Genomic DNA, 18,690 nt, shown 5'->3' on the forward strand with positions numbered 1-18,690 from the left:
GTGTGTTGTTTCTGAATGTGAGAACACTAGTGTAAAAACACCAGAAAAATTATGGATTCAAGTACCGGTGGATATAAATATGAGAAACACTTGGTTAAAAGTTGTTTACTACCGTAATGACGTCATTAGCATGGCGGCGACATTTCGTAGTGTTCAAAGACAGATAAAAAAACCTAAAAACTTTAAACTGCAATAAAAAATATATTTATGTACCTTACGAAGTGAAACTAACATTTCCCGATTGCTTTTCCTCTAAACAATCATTGTAATACACTTTTAATTTTTTTCTCATCTAGACTAAAATACCCTATTGTTGAATTTGTATAGCGCAAGGGGGTGATTCCATTTTTTTGCTTGTTGGGACGCGGGTGAAATTGTGGGTAACAGAGGATAATAAATTTGAAAGTTTGTATGTAGTTTGTTGGTTAGTATGTTTATTACTCTTTTACGCGCTAACAGCTAAAATGATTTAGATGAAACTCCACGGTAACCTAGGTATTGAAGAGAGGGTAAATACTTCTTAGTCTTAGGTTTTATTCGTTGTTTTGTGCCTGGCTGAACAACTTTTTAAATTGTTCTATGTAAAAAGAGTCCCCCGGTCCCTAGCGCGCTACGCGCTACAGTATATAAATCAGAATAATATAAAAGCAAGTTATAATGAATAGTATACTCACAGCATGTCCAAAAACGGTGCAGTAGCAACAAGTACAGGGCTGTTCCGTGCCCTCTCCCGCACACATCGCGCCGCCGTGACCCACTGACAAACATAGGTATTATTAGTTTAATATTCAGTGTACCGGTAAGGAGGTATACAGCTGAAAGAGGCTCAATTTACTCGTAAAACCGAATAAAATACAACACAACAATAAAATATAAGATCCGAGAAAAAAATATGCGTCTAAATACAAAATTTGCGATTTAAGATCAAGCTCTCCATGAAAAGACCAATTCTTTGTTTGGATATCGTATTTTTTTTTTGTTAAAATTTGCATTGACCTCCCTTCGAATTTACACCTCTCTACCATTGCGTCCAGTATATGGCTGAAGAACAAGGATTGGTTTATTTTTTTGGTAAAATGTTGTTGTATGGCATGGTTCAATCAACTATGTGTTTATTGTACAAAAATATATAATTGAGATAAAAATCAACACTCGTGAATGTCAAATATGAAATAGTCAACAAAATCCTTCATCACTTATTACATGTGGGCAAAATGCTTGCAAAGTTATTTAACGAATGAGATCAATGAGGGTTTTTGAAATTTTTTCTGCCACCGGGTGGCGCCACGTATGCGTCTGGTCAAATAGTATGGAATTGTAGGTGCCGAACTTATTGTTTATTGCAATTCTGTTATATTTTAAGTGTTATTGATTTTATTATGGACTACGGTCAGAATAAGGTTTCCGAACTAAAAATTGAGCTAAGAGAGAAGGTGCAAAAGTCACTGGTACTAAGGAAAAGCTTGTTGAAAAATTTGTTAACACAATATGATTTAGTTGTTTTTATTTACTCAACCGCAATAGTAAAACAATAATGCAGTGCTTTAATTATAAAATAAAAAAAACACTAAAATCGTTCACTATTCATAGTAAAGATAAGCACTTTGACAGTTATTGGACCTGACGACTCGGTGCTGCCACCTCGTGGATTGCCATTTTAGAAAACCCTCATTAAACTTCACACATCAGAGCTATATTAAAATCCTTAGAAATACTTTTCTTTTTTTTAAGAAAACCCCGCAAAGTACGCCCTAATTCTTCCATAAATAAAAAAATAAGAATAGTTATTTCTTTACACTTCATGAGGTTTTCACACTAAGGTCTCGTAAATTAAGAAAAGAAACTCACCTTTACAAACATGCTGCTGATGATTCACATTCTCACAAGCCTTAGCCACCGGTTTCGGCTTCACCACCGGTTTCTTCTCCACTTTCTTCTTCTCCAACTTCTTCTCACCATCATAGCACTGTTTCACCATATCTCCTAAACACGTATTTTCGTTATCCTTGCAAGAATTGCAGACGCAATCGTTAGTCCATTTGCAATCTGATTTTGGGGTATCACAGACATCTGATTCTGACTTACTCTGACCGTTTCGAGTTATATTTTTAAAAGCCACAGCGTTTAAAGTCTGTTTCGCGTTCCTTAACGCTTGAGCTGAATACTTGGCTAAATCGTCGTGATTTGCAGGAGAAATTGGTTTATCTTTAGCGTCGGATTCCACCGTTTCCGGTTCCGACTTTAAGCTTTCTTCTATATCCTCATCTAAAAGTTTTGCGTCAATTGAAGAGCATATAGAAATTACGTGTTTTTTGTAAGTTTCTGGGACTGGTAGCCCTTGGGTTATATAAGACTTTATAGTGTAAAAGCTGTCTAGCAAAGATTTCTCGCCTTTTGAAGTTAAAATCGCCTCACATTTGGCTAGCAAAGCATCATTTTTACACTTCTTATCATCATCATCGACTTTTTCTTTGATTTTTTCCTCTTTTTTCTTCGGTGGGTCGGTTTTTTTGACAACTCTTATGCTAGCTTTACCTATAATCTTGCTTAGACCTTTAGCAGCTAGAATTTCGGCTTCGCTAGCGTTTTGGGTAGTTTTAACCGGTTGCGGAGAAGCCTTATTGAAATTCTCTTTTAATTTTTCTTCATACTGTTCTAGCTTATATAACATGACTAACCATTCGTCGCCAGATAGATTCTTCTTAGGCAAAGTCTCCATATATTGTTTATTAACTTCTCTCAATCTTTCAACGAAATAATCTCTTTTCTTGTCATTGGTCATGCTTGTAAAATCGGGTATATTTTCAGCCTTTTTCACTTGGAAATCCATGAGGTCTTGTATAACGTTTATAGCCGTTTCCGGGTCCGTTAATATCCAGTTAGCTAAAGGTTGTGACTCGCAACATCTGCGCAAAACATTCATATATTTGAATTTCAGACCTTTAACCATTACTTTTTTTTCATGCGTCAATTTAGGAAATTTCATGATTAGTATATCTAGGGTATTACCCACTGATGTAGTCAGAAGTATCTGTCTGACAGACTCACGAGAGTCAGAATCAGAATCTCTGTGAGTTTCGTGGTGTTTCTTTAATTCTTCTAACTTAGCTGCCATTCTGTCTGGGTCTGGTACAAAATTCTTCCCCGCTAAATCTTGTATGTAGCTATAGAATTTATCTAGCATTTCTTCGATCTCACCGTCTAATATTTCAACTGGAATTCCTTTGAATTTCGATTGGACATAATGTTTCCAAGAGTTGAAGCGAGATTTGACAAGCTCTCTTAACTCTTCCATGCTTAACGCGTCTTTAACTGAGTTCTCAAAAAGAGTAGATGCTTTTGAATACATTTCGGAGTTCAAACTATTCTTCGGTAGAGAGAATAGATCCTTATCCTCTTCTAAACACTTGGCTAAAACCGGACTTTTATTTTGCTTTAAATACTCAAAGACTTTGTTAATCACCACTTGAGCGGAGATCGAGAAAAGTAAGTCTTTGAAATCCTCTCTATTCTTATTTTTCATTAGCGCTTGCAAATCCTTGTCATCTTTCAGAAGTTCGACTATATCTTTATTATCTAACTCAAATGTCATTGTTCCTATAACATCACTATTTTCTATATTACTCTTAATTCTACGTTGAGTTTTACGCTTTGTTGTATTCTTAGTCACTTTAACGCTATCCCTAGTTTTATTTAATTTCAACTCTCTTATTTGTTTCAAGGTTTCCGGTGTTAGCTGGGCCTCGTTGTTAACTTCCGGGAGACTGTTCATGATTGACGCGAATTCGGGTAGTCCGAAAGATGTGTTTGCAATGTCTGATAGTTTCGAAGCTATTTCAGGCATGTTAGCTAATATTTGAGGCATATTTTCAACGAGCTCAGCTAGCTTCGTGTTAGCTGTGTTAATATCTATAGGATCCTCAGTGTCGATTTTGTCTAGGAATTCAGCTGAATTCTTGTCTAACGTCATCATAACTTCACATATTTGCTCTAAAGACAGTTGCCCTTCTTCTTCCTTTTTCCCTTCTTTCATACTGTTATAAGAATTAATAATATTCTGACACTCCTCCATAGCTTTCTTAATTTCTAAACCAAAAGAAACATACTTATATATACTAGAATCTTTATCATTTTCTACACAGTCGGATAGCGGTTCTTTTTCGTCTTTAACGAGTAGCGGGGTCCGCCTCGCGTTTAGCGGTATATTTAAAACTTCTGGTGTAATTTGTTGTTTAAAATCAGTATTATCATCTTTATTTAGAAATTTATTAACTGAGAGCAGCCTTTGATTAGGTTTAGAAGAATACACAGGCATTGGCTCAGGTGTTGTCGGGGACATTTCTTGCAAAGGAGGGCTAACAGACTCCGGATATTTCCCTTCAACTTGCATAACTTCCACAGTATCATTACTAAGAGCGAAATTAGAAAACTTAGCCAGACACTCCTTCATTTCCTTACACATATCTACCGTTTCTTTTTCCCCTACTATCGTTTCAGTATCAGAGACATTTTCTTCTCTCTCAAGAGGGAAAGCTTCAGGACATTCTACGTCCTTACCGTCCCCAGATTTTATATCGTCGGTAAGAAGCTGAGTCGTTTGCGCGGGGGCCTTGTGTTTAAGCATTTGAAGTATTTTGTGTGGTTTAGATATAGATGGGGATACGGGTTTTAGTTTTCGCTTGGGGGCGGTAGTTAGGCGCGGTATTTTGGGGCTGGATGTCCGTCTTTTGCGACGGGGGAGGTCTTCGATTAGTGTTACGTTGCTTTCTGGTAGGCTGTGGAAGAAGAGAAATATAATAAAAATGTTGAGTATCTGAAATGTTTTTGCGTTTTATTTGAAATATTTGCTATACAGTATTGTTTGGTTCATCTTAATTACTGGGTTGATTCAAATGAAACTTGGCATTAATATGGCTTACCTATGTATCAGAAAAATATATAGGTTGCTTTTTATCTATGTGCACGATGTAGTTCGACCGAGAAGCGGATGAAACCGTGGACAGAACTAGTCAACCATAAATAAATAAATAAAGAATAACTATAGAGAACTATTTTTTGTTTATTTGTATCCATAGATTTCAAAAGCACTAGACCGATTTGAAAAAGGCCTCACAATTGGGAAGCTATATCATTCCCGAGCAACATAACGCAATGCAACTAGCGTCTGACTTTTCACAAGAGCCTGCAAATACTTCCTACCCTACTTTAAATTAAAACTTCTGATTTGATATTTTATCTGTTTACTTCCACGATAATTCTAAATATTATAGACTTACCTCTCTCGTTCGTGACGCAGTTGGTCTTCGAGCCACATCCTCAGTCTATGATAGTACAGCTGTTGGTCTCTCATATGCATCACTTTGCGACGGACCTGCAAAAATAATGCACTTTTTAGGGTTCCGTATCCAGAGAAGTTGGTGATTGATACACCCGTGCATCGGAGAGCACGTTGCAGTCGGTTCTGCTTGTGCTCTCTCTCCGGTGGTGTCGGATTGTCGTCACATCGCGTTTGTCTGCAAATGATTTACGATTGCAATATGATTGTAGAGCAAACTACCGTATAGACCAAAATAGCAGACCAATCGCAAACCAATCAAATGTCGTTGGAATACGATTGGTCTTATATTAGTAGCAGAATTCCCGAAATGGTTAAAACTGCTATTGCGATCATATTGCGATTCGATTTCTATTCAATTTTGACATTATTAACTTCGCGAATCGGGCCCCAGGTCTCTCTCCGGTGGTGTCGGATTGTCGTCTCATCGCGCTATGAGAGTGAAGGAATAGTGAGTGCACCGCAGTCCAAGCAAATGTGCACAAACTATAATATGTCCTGCACATCTGGCTGATCTCCTTACATGAGAACAGCCGCCTCCGCGTCCTTACATGAGACAGGCGGAGGACATACTGACCTCCTTGAACCGCTGCAGATGGTACTCGGGGCAGAGCGCCCGGCAGGGCTGGTGCGGCGCCGCGGGGGGCGGCGAGCCGGGCGGCGGCGGCGCCGGCGCTGACCCTCCTACTAGCTGCATGCACACCTGTAAGAGAAAAAGCACGTACTAAGTTATTAATAAATTCAAAAGTCATTATACAAAATAGCAGCCAAAAACTGGTAGATTTTAATTATAACAAAAAATTACAGTCGAATTAATGAAAACGTACCCTTCCAATGAAGACTATGGGTAACTTCATATACTTACATACTTATAAATAACGTATTTTATATAGGGGGTTTTTTTGTTTGCATTTTGTACCCTAGAGTACACTATCTGAGCTGGACATGAACTATGTTTTATGCGGGTACGGAAAGAAGTTTGAGGAAAGTTCGTGGAAGAGCGGCTCATTGATTTGACATTGGTTCAGCGAAACGCAAGCCAATCGCGCTCAAATATACATACAAATCAAACTGAGAACCTTTCTTTCTTCGTCGGTTAACTAGCAGTCATTTAAGCAGCAAAATTCAAAAGCCACCCCAATCGAAACAACCAGATAAACGTTGTACCAAAGAAGACTTCTTTTATCCATATACGAAAAGTAGGTCCCTAGATCCACAACCTGGTTACAACACAAACTCACGGTAGACAATTTCTTCTGCTTCCTATAGACCTGCAGCTGCCTGCGATGCACTTCCGGCAGACGGCGGTACATCGCCATCAGCTTGCGATCCACCTCCGATAGACCCATGTCGACGCGTTTCAAACATTCTATCCATCTCCCATTTAATAATGAACCCTACATTTTAACCACATACGGGAAGTAGTTCCCTAGAAAATCTACCATCATCATCTCCCGAGCCTTTTCCCAACTATGTTGGAGTCGGCTTCCAGTCTAACCGGATTCAGCTGAGTACCAGTGTGCCACAAGGAGCGACTACCTATCTGACCTCTTCAACCCAGTTACTCGGGACAACCCAATACTCCTTAGCTAGACTGGTGTCAGATTTACTGGCTCCTGAATATCTGTAACGACTGCCAAGGATGTTCAATGACAGCCGGGACCTACAGTTTAACGTGCCATCCAAAACACAGTCATTGGTGTCCAAGATATACTTAGAAAGCACATACAAACTTAGAAAAGTTGCAATGCTGTTTTTTTTCTCTCCCTAGAAAATCTACCATAATGCTACACAAACTCACGGTAGACAATTTCTTCTGCTTCCTGTAGACCTGCAGCTGCCTGCGATGCACTTCCGGCAGACGGCGGTACATCGCCATCAGCTTGCGGTCCACCTCCGATAGACCCATGTCGACGCGTTTCCTGTAGAAGAACAGATATTTTTATTATTAGTAATCTATACAAGCTGAAGAGTTTGTTTGTTTGTTTGAACGCGCTAATCTCAGGAACTGCTGAACGGATTTGAAAAATTGTTTCAGTGTTAGATAGCCCATTTATCGAGGAAGGCTATAGGCTACTTTTTATCCGGGTTAGTGCAGAGGTTCCCACGGGATGCGGGTGAAACCGCTGACAGAAGCTTTTTTATATACCATAGATTACATTTACCACATATCGCCTTCTCTAAAACTCGTTATAAATAATATTACTCAAATTCAAATACGGGCATTAATAACTTCCCTGTTCCATGACTTTTATGTGATACACACCGATTGTTTAACTATTGTGCCTACATGGACAGTGAAGTGGTCCAGTATACAAATATGACAAAATTGCTTTGAAAAGTCCAAATTTTTTGTAGGATATATTTGAATCTGAGTTATCTGACGGCGGTAAGCATCAGGCTGTCGAGTTGTAAATAAATTCTATGCATCATTGGCCTAGCTTTTTCCCCACTATAGAAAGGTTTGGTTAGTAGTAGAAGATTATCTGTGTGAGTGTGTGTGTGTGTTTGCCTTTGTGTATGTGTGTCTGCCTTTGTGTATGTGGGTGTGTTGTATGTTCAGTGTGTGTGAGTGCTACTCTTTGACCCAAAAACTACTAAACTGATTTTGAAGATTCTTTTTCCTAGGCTATATTTTATGTTGGTGAAGCCATATCTATCTACGCATATCTGACCTGGCCTCGTGATCGTTCCTGGCGGGCGGCGCGGGCCACTCGTCGCAGTGCTTGAGCACCCTGTCCATCAGTCGCTCGATGGACGCTATGGACCGCATCAGGTGACGCACGGTGCGGCACAGCTCATTGTAGCCAACGAGTGTGTGACTGAGTGTGTGATGGAGTGTCCTATTGAGTGTACGGTTGAGTGTGTGACTGAGTGTATCAATGAGTGTGTGATTGAGTGTGAGTGTGTGAATGAGTGTGTGACTGAGTGTGTGATTGACTCAAAACTACTAAACAAATTTTGATGATTATTTTACTCAAGCTATATTTTATGATATCTATCTACATATATCTGACCTGGCCTCGTGGTCGTTCCTGGCGGGCGGCGCGGGCCACTCGTCGCAGTGCTTGAGCACCCTGTCCATCAGACGCTCGATGGACGCTATGGACCGCATCAGGTGTCTGACAGTGCGGCACAGCTCTTTGTGAGCAACGAGTGTGTCACTGAGTGTGTGTGTGAGTGAGTGTTCGAATGAGTGTGTGAGTGAGTGTTCGAATGAGTGTTTGACTGAGTGTATGAATGAGTGTGCTACTGAGTGTATGATTGAGTGTGTCAATGAGTGTATGAATGAGTGTGCTACTGAGTGTGTCAATGAGTGTATGATTGAGTGTGTGAATGATGCTATATTTTATGATGGTAAAGCCATATCTATCTACACATATCTGACCTGGCCTCGTGGTCGTTCCTGGCGGGCGGCGCGGGCCACTCGTCGCAGTGCTTGAGCACCCTGTCCATCAGACGCTCGATGGACGCTATGGACCGCATCAGGTGTCTGACAGTGCGGCACAGCTCGCCGGGCGGGGCTTCGCCCTCGGAGCCTCCGGACTCTACGGCCGCTGCTGCAGCTAGGAGCAGTTCTGATGCGGAGTCTAGGGATGAGGAGGTGGAAAGGCCTAGGGATGCTGTGCCGGAGTTCGCGTCGGAGTCTGATACTGTAGGAGAGAATAAAAAAAAATAAGATCAAAAATGAGAAATTGGGCTTCTACAATCCTAATGTTGTTTTTTTAAACGTTACAACAAAACTAATGTTGTTTTCTTAAACGTTTTACAGTTATCGGCACGGATATTGAGCCCTGACCTTCACCTGCGCAGAAGCGATTTACTGCCTTATGCGTACGGGTGCGCAAAGCTATCCCCACTCTTCCGCCGAGAGCTCAATATCCGTGCAGGTAACTATACCTAAGATTCATATCAAATAGGTATGAGACATAATCTTTTCAATTATGGTAGTAATTTGGTCAATTGACCAAATAGTATTGAACCGATAAATATAGGACAGACCTCAAAATTGTACCATTAAATTATAATGACAACGAAACTATAACCATCCGTATACTTGTGGATCTTTGGTCAAATCGGCGTTTTTACAACTGAAAATAGTTCAGACAGTTTGGTTCCAAAGAAGATGAAATAGTATTATTTATCTGTAAAAAATTGGTAACATTTTGCACCACTGTGTACTAGTCGTCATGGCATGTACTTTAGAAGAAATGATCGATTTTATCATGCTATAAAAATAAGGATAACTCACTGTCATCAAAGTCGCAGGTAGGATTAGAATCACTATCTTTGTCAACGGCGGGCGCCGCCTCGCCACCCGCGCACTCCACTCCCTCCCCACTCTCACCTAAAAAAAAACAAAATAATCTATACTCAAAATCATTTATTCAAACTTGGCTGCAATACAGCACTTTTGAACTTCAGGAATTTACAAAATACTGCCGTCAGAACGCCCACCCTTTACTAATGTTATAAAGAGCAAACATTTTTTTTTGTAGCCTTAAGGCTCTGAAACTATGGAAATTATGAGAAAAATCTTTCACCTTTGGACGGTTGGAATAAATTTTTGTTTGTTTGTAATGGACACAAAAACTACTCAACTGATATGAAAAATTCTTTCACTGTTTGGAAAGCTACAGTCTTCCTGAGCAACATAGGCTATATTTTATCCCGGTACGGGCAGAAGTACACACGGAGCGCTGTGAGTGGAGTAACAGCTAGGCGGGAAAACAGCTAGCGACTTATAATATAGATGCCTATCAGGAATGTCCGGCAATATTGGTGAGACGAACCACGTTTGATTTCAAACGATGCTACGCAAGACGCATCGTAGCCACATCGTAGCAGCGTAGCCACGTAGTAGCCGGTCGTAGCAAAATCACGTAGTAGATTACGAAAAATACTTTTCGAACGATGTACACTGTAGAGTGTGGTTTAGGGTCGGTTCATATCTGACGGAAAATGCGTCGAGCGTATCGTAAATGTATGGTCGACGCACTAACGCATCATCGGTTAGGTGTGAATGATTGAATGTTTTACCGTGTATTTGTCAGTTCTGGCGTTACGCGACCGATAATACGCGACGCATATTCCGTTAGATATGAACCGACCCTTATTTGGAGACACAATTTGCCCATAGTGTCACACGTGGCGTTAAGGGCCTCCTGAGCCTTTTCCCAACTATGTTGGGGTCGGCTTCCAGTCTAACCGGATGTAGCTGAGTACCAGTGTGCCACAAGGAGCGACTGCCTATCTGATCTCCTCAACCCAGTTACCCGGGCAACCCAATACCCCATGCTCTCGATACTGTCCGGCCCGTCTGCTGGTGTGTGAGTGTACGTACCAGTGTCAGCGCTGTCAGCAGTGTCGGCGGTGTCGGCGCTGTCTCCGCTGGCGTGGCTCTCGGCGCTGCCCATGCTCTCGATACTGTCCGGCCCGTCTTCTGGTGGCCTGTAAATAATTTAAAAATATAAATACATAACCTTAAAACTATCTTGTAATATTTTTTTGTCTATTTTAAGCCAACTGCCAAGAAGTGCTAAGTTTTTTGTAACTTACTTAGCTCCCGTCCCATCTCCTTGCTGCAACTCTCTGCTCGTTGTCTCTGGTTCCATCTCGTTTGGAGGCTGTCAAAAAATAAATTCAAATAATATAGTGGCAAAAAAAAAGTTAATATCTCTTCTCAAGGAATAAAATCACTCATTAGTTCAGACAAATATAGCGACAAGTAGGCATAGTAAATTGAATTGCAAAATTAGTTTAAATGTTTGTCTACAATATACTGAAGTGGATACATTTTCTTGTTCATACCCTGAAAGCTCCGAAACTATTGAAAAGATTTGAAAAAATATTTTATAGTTGTAAAGCTACACTCTTCCCGAGTAACATAGGCTATATTTTATCCCGGTACAGGCAGTAGTTCCTACGGGACGCGGGTGAAACGGCTAGTAAATATACTTTGTATAGAATATCGCGGGTAAACGGCTAGTGGATTATATTACCTTATCACCATCAGAACTGGTTTCCGGCTTAGCACCATTGAAGACATTCACCGTTTGCATCATACCGAAGAATGAGAAGCTGGAAAAAAAAAACATACAAACATTTTAATTCAGAACCTTCTCTTTGAAGTTGGTTAGCCAACAATCATACTAATGCGTTGATTTCTGACAATTACGCAAATATTAGACATTTTAATAAAATTACTTTTACTGATTTTATCGCGGTTATATTATCCTTTGCAGGATCCATGGTCGCGGGCATGCCAAGGTGTTGGCCGTCTTGATATACTAATGTTATAAATACGAAAGTTTATAAAAGATATCTGTATAAGGGTATGTATGATTGGAAGTCTATCATCATGCTGAAACTGGAGTATAAATATTTAAAACTTGTCAGTACTCCAGCTTATATACTAGAATGTACCTATATGTTAGGTTAATTTTTCGAATGTGGGACATGTTTGATACTTACATAGCAGCTCTTAGATGCCCGCTGATGAACACAGGTCGTCCCCATAAACCACTGTAAAGAAAAAACAAACATTTTAATACTAAACTAGCGACTTGCCCCGGCTACGCCTGTGGCATGTACATATGTACAAAAGCGCAAAATAAAAAATATTTTTATAAGAACAATCAACTTTTTTATAATTACAAAAATATTAGCATAGCTCTAGCTACGTTTACTCGCCAAAATGTGTCACATACAATATGACGTCGGTTTCATAACGTCACGAACACTGGCCAGTACATTTAAAAGAGGCAATTTCAATTCCAGAAAAGTATAATATTACCTTAAAACATACTGAGTTATATTTAACAAAATAAAGTTAAATTCCAATAGTGTTACCTTAAAAGCTGTTTCCTCTGCTGTGCACATAAGGTCCTGGGCGTCAGACAGTCACATCGATGCTCGTAGCCTGACCACGCACTCACTGTTAACAAAACAACATTTTAATATACAATACTAATATTATGAGGGAGAGAAGCTAGAAATGAGTCCCTCTTAACAGCCGCACGGATCGATCGATCATAAGGTCTACCTAAGACAACGATTGGCGCGGTTGGCCATCTTGGCATTTGGTAGAATGGTTGACCATTTAACCATTCAATCAAAGGTTGTCATGAGGAGTTCCTCTGTGTTTCGAAAGGCACGATAAATTAGTCATTAGGACATCTCTAACAGTTATTACGTGTGGTCACGAGCCAGACAGTCAAGCAACCAGTCTTATCTTCGGTATTGAGTTGCCCTAGTAACTAGGTTGAGGAAGTCAGATAGGCAGTCGCTCTTTGAGGTACACAGCTGCATCCGGTTAGACTGGAAGCCGACCCCAACGTAGTTGGGAAAAGGCTAGGCAGATGATAAGAAGGAGTTTGAAAGTGGCATCAGTGGCGAAAAAAAAATCGGCTAGGCTTAGGGGGGATCCCATACAACAAACGTGATTTTAAATAATGGTACGGAACCCTTCGTGCGTGAGTCCGACTCGCACTTGGCTGGTTTTTTAGGGTCCCGTTTTGCTCTTTGGGTACGGAACCCTAAACATGAGAACGGAGGATACACATGTTAGGACGCGAGTGTATTGTGTTCCATTATCTTCGTTCTTGTGAAGCTCAGCTAAAGCTAGGCCAATGAGCTAATCTATTCCATGTTTGGTTGCAAAGTTGACTCAATCACCAACTTCCAGACTACAGGCTGCTTTGTGAAAGTTTCTAAAACTCATAAAGAGATTTCGATTATATTTAGGTAAATACACTCACGGTCCCTAGAGTCAGTCTGCGCCGCCATATCAGCGAGCCGGGCGCGGGTGGGGGCGCGTTGATGAGCTTTCAAGTAGCGCTGCAGCCGAGCCCGGGCAGCTGGCACCCAGCAGTGTAACACTAGCTATATACAATACACTCACGGTCCCTAGAGTCAGTCTGCGCCGCCATATCAGCGAGCCGGGCGCGGGTGGGGGCGCGTTGATGAGCTTTCAAGTAGCGCTGCAGCCGAGCCCGGGCAGCTGGCACCCAGCAGTGTAACACTAGCTATATACAATACACTCACGGTCCCTAGAGTCAGTCTGCGCCGCCATATCAGCGAGCCGGGCGCGGGTGGGGGCGCGTTGATGAGCTTTCAAGTAGCGCTGCAGCCGAGCCCGGGCAGCTGGCACCCAGCAGTGTAACACTAGCTATATACAATACACTCACGGTCCCTAGAGTCAGTCTGCGCCGCCATATCAGCGAGCCGGGCGCGGGTGGGGGCGCGTTGATGAGCTTTCAAGTAGCGCTGCAGCCGAGCCGGGCAGCTGGCACCCAGCAGTGTAACACTAGCTATATACAATACACTCACGGTCCCTAGAGTCAGTCTGCGCCGCCATATCAGCGAGCCGGGCGCGGGTGGGGCGCGTTGATGAGCTTTCAAGTAGCGCTGCAGCCGAGCCCGGGCAGCTGGCACCCAGCAGTGTAACACTAGCTATATACAATACACTCACGGTCCCTAGAGTCAGTCTGCGCCGCCATATCAGCGAGCCGGGCGCGGGTGGGGCGCGTTGATGAGCTTTCAAGTAGCGCTGCAGCCGAGCCCGGGCAGCTGGCACCCAGCAGTGTAACACTAGCTATATACAATACACTCACGGTCCCTAGAGTCAGTCTGCGCCGCCATATCAGCGAGCCGGGCGCGGGTGGGGGCGCGTTGATGAGCTTTCAAGTAGCGCTGCAGCCGAGCCGGGCAGCTGGCACCCAGCAGTGTAACACTAGCTATATACAATACACTCACGGTCCCTAGAGTCAGTCTGCGCCGCCATATCAGCGAGCCGGGCGCGGGTGGGGCGCGTTGATGAGCTTTCAAGTAGCGCTGCAGCCGAGCCCGGGCAGCTGGCACCCAGCAGTGTAACACTAGCTATATACAATACACTCACGGTCCCTAGAGTCAGTCTGCGCCGCCATATCAGCGAGCCGGGCGCGGGTGGGGCGCGTTGATGAGCTTTCAAGTAGCGCTGCAGCCGAGCCCGGGCAGCTGGCACCCAGCAGTGTAACACTAGCTATATACAATACACTCACGGTCCCTAGAGTCAGTCTGCGCCGCCATATCAGCGAGCCGGGCGCGGGTGGGGGCGCGTTGATGAGCTTTCAAGTAGCGCTGCAGCCGAGCCCGGGCAGCTGGCACCCAGCAGTGTAACACTAGCTATATACAATACACTCACGGTCCCTAGAGTCAGTCTGCGCCGCCATATCAGCGAGCCGGGCGCGGGTGGGGGCGCGTTGATGAGCTTTCAAGTAGCGCTGCAGCCGAGCCGGGCAGCTGGCACCCAGCAGTGTAACACTAGCTATATACAATACACTCACGGTCCCTAGAGTCAGTCTGCGCCGCCATATCAGCGAGCCGGGCGCGGGTGGGGGCGCGTTGATGAGCTTTCAAGTAGCGCTGCAGCCGAGCCCGGGCAGCTGGCACCCAGCAGTGTAACACTAGCTATATACAATACACTCACGGTCCCTAGAGTCAGTCTGCGCCGCCATATCAGCGAGCCGGGCGCGGGTGGGGCGCGTTGATGAGCTTTCAAGTAGCGCTGCAGCCGAGCCCGGGCAGCTGGCACCCAGCAGTGTAACACTAGCTATATACAATACACTCACGGTCCCTAGAGTCAGTCTGCGCCGCCATATCAGCGAGCCGGGCGCGGGTGGGGGCGCGTTGATGAGCTTTCAAGTAGCGCTGCAGCCGAGCCCGGGCAGCTGGCACCCAGCAGTGTAACACTAGCTATATACAATACACTCACGGTCCCTAGAGTCAGTCTGCGCCGCCATATCAGCGAGCCGGGCGCGGGTGGGGGCGCGTTGATGAGCTTTCAAGTAGCGCTGCAGCCGAGCCCGGGCAGCTGGCACCCAGCAGTGTAACACTAGCTATATACAATACACTCACGGTCCCTAGAGTCAGTCTGCGCCGCCATATCAGCGAGCCGGGCGCGGGTGGGGCGCGTTGATGAGCTTTCAAGTAGCGCTGCAGCCGAGCCCGGGCAGCTGGCACCCAGCAGTGTAACACTAGCTATATACAATACACTCACGGTCCCTAGAGTCAGTCTGCGCCGCCATATCAGCGAGCCGGGCGCGGGTGGGGCGCGTTGATGAGCTTTCAAGTAGCGCTGCAGCCGAGCCGGGCAGCTGGCACCCAGCAGTGTAACACTAGCTATATACAATACACTCACGGTCCCTAGAGTCAGTCTGCGCCGCCATATCAGCGAGCCGGGCGCGGGTGGGGCGCGTTGATGAGCTTTCAAGTAGCGCTGCAGCCGAGCCCGGGCAGCTGGCACCCAGCAGTGTAACACTAGCTATATACAATACACTCACGGTCCCTAGAGTCAGTCTGCGCCGCCATATCAGCGAGCCGGGCGCGGGTGGGGCGCGTTGATGAGCTTTCAAGTAGCGCTGCAGCCGAGCCCGGGCAGCTGGCACCCAGCAGTGTAACACTAGCTATATACAATACACTCACGGTCCCTAGAGTCAGTCTGCGCCGCCATATCAGCGAGCCGGGCGCGGGTGGGGGCGCGTTGATGAGCTTTCAAGTAGCGCTGCAGCCGAGCCCGGGCAGCTGGCACCCAGCAGTGTAACACTAGCTATATACAATACACTCACGGTCCCTAGAGTCAGTCTGCGCCGCCATATCAGCGAGCCGGGCGCGGGTGGGGCGCGTTGATGAGCTTTCAAGTAGCGCTGCAGCCGAGCCGGGCAGCTGGCACCCAGCAGTGTAACACTAGCTATATACAATACACTCACGGTCCCTAGAGTCAGTCTGCGCCGCCATATCAGCGAGCCGGGCGCGGGTGGGGCGCGTTGATGAGCTTTCAAGTAGCGCTGCAGCCGAGCCGGGCAGCTGGCACCCAGCAGTGTAACACTAGCTATATACAATACACTCACGGTCCCTAGAGTCAGTCTGCGCCGCCATATCAGCGAGCCGGGCGCGGGTGGGGGCGCGTTGATGAGCTTTCAAGTAGCGCTGCAGCCGAGCCCGGGCAGCTGGCACCCAGCAGTGTAACACTAGCTATATACAATACACTCACGGTCCCTAGAGTCAGTCTGCGCCGCCATATCAGCGAGCCGGGCGCGGGTGGGGGCGCGTTGATGAGCTTTCAAGTAGCGCTGCAGCCGAGCCCGGGCAGCTGGCACCCAGCAGTGTAACACTAGCTATATACAATACACTCACGGTCCCTAGAGTCAGTCTGCGCCGCCATATCAGCGAGCCGGGCGCGGGTGGGGGCGCGTTGATGAGCTTTCAAGTAGCGCTGCAGCCGAGCCCGGGCAGCTGGCACCCAGCAGTGTAACACTAGCTATATACAATACACTCACGGTCCCTAGAGTCAGTCTGCGCCGCCATATCAGCGAGCCGGGCGCGGGTGGGGGCGCGTTGATGAGCTTTCAAGTAGCGCTGCAGCCGAGCCCGGGCAGCTGGCACCCAGCAGTGTAACACTAGCTATATACAATACACTCACGGTCCCTAGAGTCAGTCTGCGCCGCCATATCAGCGAGCCGGGCGCGGGTGGGGGCGCGTTGATGAGCTTTCAAGTAGCGCTGCAGCCGAGCCCGGGCAGCTGGCACCCAGCAGTGTAACACTAGCTATATACAATACACTCACGGTCCCTAGAGTCAGTCTGCGCCGCCATATCAGCGAGCCGGGCGCGGGTGGGGGCGCGTTGATGAGCTTTCAAGTAGCGCTGCAGCCGAGCCCGGGCAGCTGGCACCCAGCAGTGTAACACTAGCTATATACAATACACTCACGGTCCCTAGAGTCAGTCTGCGCCGCCATATCAGCGAGCCGGGCGCGGTGGGGGCGCGTTGATGAGCTTTCAAGTAGCGCTGCAGCCGAGCCCGGCAGCTGGCACCCAGCAGTGTAACACTAGCTATATACAATACACTCACGGTCCCTAGAGTCAGTCTGCGCCGCCATATCAGCGAGCCGGGCGCGGGTGGGGGCGCGTTGATGAGCTTTCAAGTAGCGCTGCAGCCGAGCCCGGGCAGCTGGCACCCAGCAGTGTAACACTAGCTATATACAATACACTCACGGTCCCTAGAGTCAGTCTGCGCCGCCATATCAGCGAGCCGGGCGCGGGTGGGGCGCGTTGATGAGCTTTCAAGTAGCGCTGCAGCCGAGCCCGGGCAGCTGGCACCCAGCAGTGTAACACTAGCTATATACAATACACTCACGGTCCCTAGAGTCAGTCTGCGCCGCCATATCAGCGAGCCGGGCGCGGGTGGGGGCGCGTTGATGAGCTTTCAAGTAGCGCTGCAGCCGAGCCCGGGCAGCTGGCACCCAGCAGTGTAACACTAGCTATATACAATACACTCACGGTCCCTAGAGTCAGTCTGCGCCGCCATATCAGCGAGCCGGGCGCGGGTGGGGCGCGTTGATGAGCTTTCAAGTAGCGCTGCAGCCGAGCCGGGCAGCTGGCACCCAGCAGTGTAACACTAGCTATATACAATACACTCACGGTCCCTAGAGTCAGTCTGCGCCGCCATATCAGCGAGCCGGGCGCGGGTGGGGGCGCGTTGATGAGCTTTCAAGTAGCGCTGCAGCCGAGCCCGGGCAGCTGGCACCCAGCAGTGTAACACTAGCTATATACAATACACTCACGGTCCCTAGAGTCAGTCTGCGCCGCCATATCAGCGAGCCGGGCGCGGGTGGGGCGCGTTGATGAGCTTTCAAGTAGCGCTGCAGCCGAGCCCGGGCAGCTGGCACCCAGCAGTGTAACACTAGCTATATACAATACACTCACGGTCCCTAGAGTCAGTCTGCGCCGCCATATCAGCGAGCCGGGCGCGGGTGGGGCGCGTTGATGAGCTTTCAAGTAGCGCTGCAGCCGAGCCCGGGCAGCTGGCACCCAGCAGTGTAACACTAGCTATATACAATACACTCACGGTCCCTAGAGTCAGTCTGCGCCGCCATATCAGCGAGCCGGGCGCGGGTGGGGGCGCGTTGATGAGCTTTCAAGTAGCGCTGCAGCCGAGCCCGGGCAGCTGGCACCCAGCCCCAGCGGCCTGACTCGTTGCTACCCACGCCTACTGGGATCATTTCCACCTGTTGGGGAAAAAGATGGGGGTTAAAAATTCTGGTGTGTTCCGTTGTAGTAGTTATACCAAGTTGGATATCAAGACCCAAGTTTGCCGACAATTTATTAAAAAAAAAAACGTTTAACAATAAAAATAAAATCGACTTCCGAAAACACTAAAAAGCAACAAAAAAATCTTCCACTATTGGGGAGATGTACTATCCCCAAGTTAAATATAGGCTATATTTTATCTGGGTAAGGGAAGAAGTTTTCCTGAGACGCGGGTGAAACCATCGCGTGAAAGTTAAACAATGTAATATATGACGTTCGAAGAGTGCTA

General features: G+C 46.2%; 1 protein-coding gene across 1 annotated transcript in view; it reads right to left on the reverse strand.

Moving 5' to 3' along the window:
- Positions 1-18,690, reverse strand: part of LOC110383528 (uncharacterized) — a 68,922-nt gene that overhangs the window by 35,256 nt on the left and 14,976 nt on the right. The window contains exons 15-27 of the mRNA XM_064043183.1: positions 18,220-18,379; positions 12,188-12,272; positions 11,810-11,860; positions 11,338-11,416; positions 10,895-10,962; positions 10,680-10,786; positions 9,588-9,683; positions 8,724-8,988; positions 7,137-7,257; positions 5,913-6,038; positions 5,277-5,371; positions 1,849-4,775; positions 675-757 (exon numbers count right to left, since the gene is read on the reverse strand). Coding sequence (XP_063899253.1) covers positions 675-757; positions 1,849-4,775; positions 5,277-5,371; positions 5,913-6,038; positions 7,137-7,257; positions 8,724-8,988; positions 9,588-9,683; positions 10,680-10,786; positions 10,895-10,962; positions 11,338-11,416; positions 11,810-11,860; positions 12,188-12,272; positions 18,220-18,379 — 4,263 coding nt within the window. The remainder of the gene's footprint in view (positions 1-674; positions 758-1,848; positions 4,776-5,276; positions 5,372-5,912; positions 6,039-7,136; positions 7,258-8,723; positions 8,989-9,587; positions 9,684-10,679; positions 10,787-10,894; positions 10,963-11,337; positions 11,417-11,809; positions 11,861-12,187; positions 12,273-18,219; positions 18,380-18,690) is intronic.

This window comes from Helicoverpa armigera, chromosome 31 (genome assembly GCF_030705265.1).
Source record: "Helicoverpa armigera isolate CAAS_96S chromosome 31, ASM3070526v1, whole genome shotgun sequence".
In the NCBI taxonomy this organism is placed as follows: domain Eukaryota; kingdom Metazoa; phylum Arthropoda; class Insecta; order Lepidoptera; family Noctuidae; genus Helicoverpa; species Helicoverpa armigera.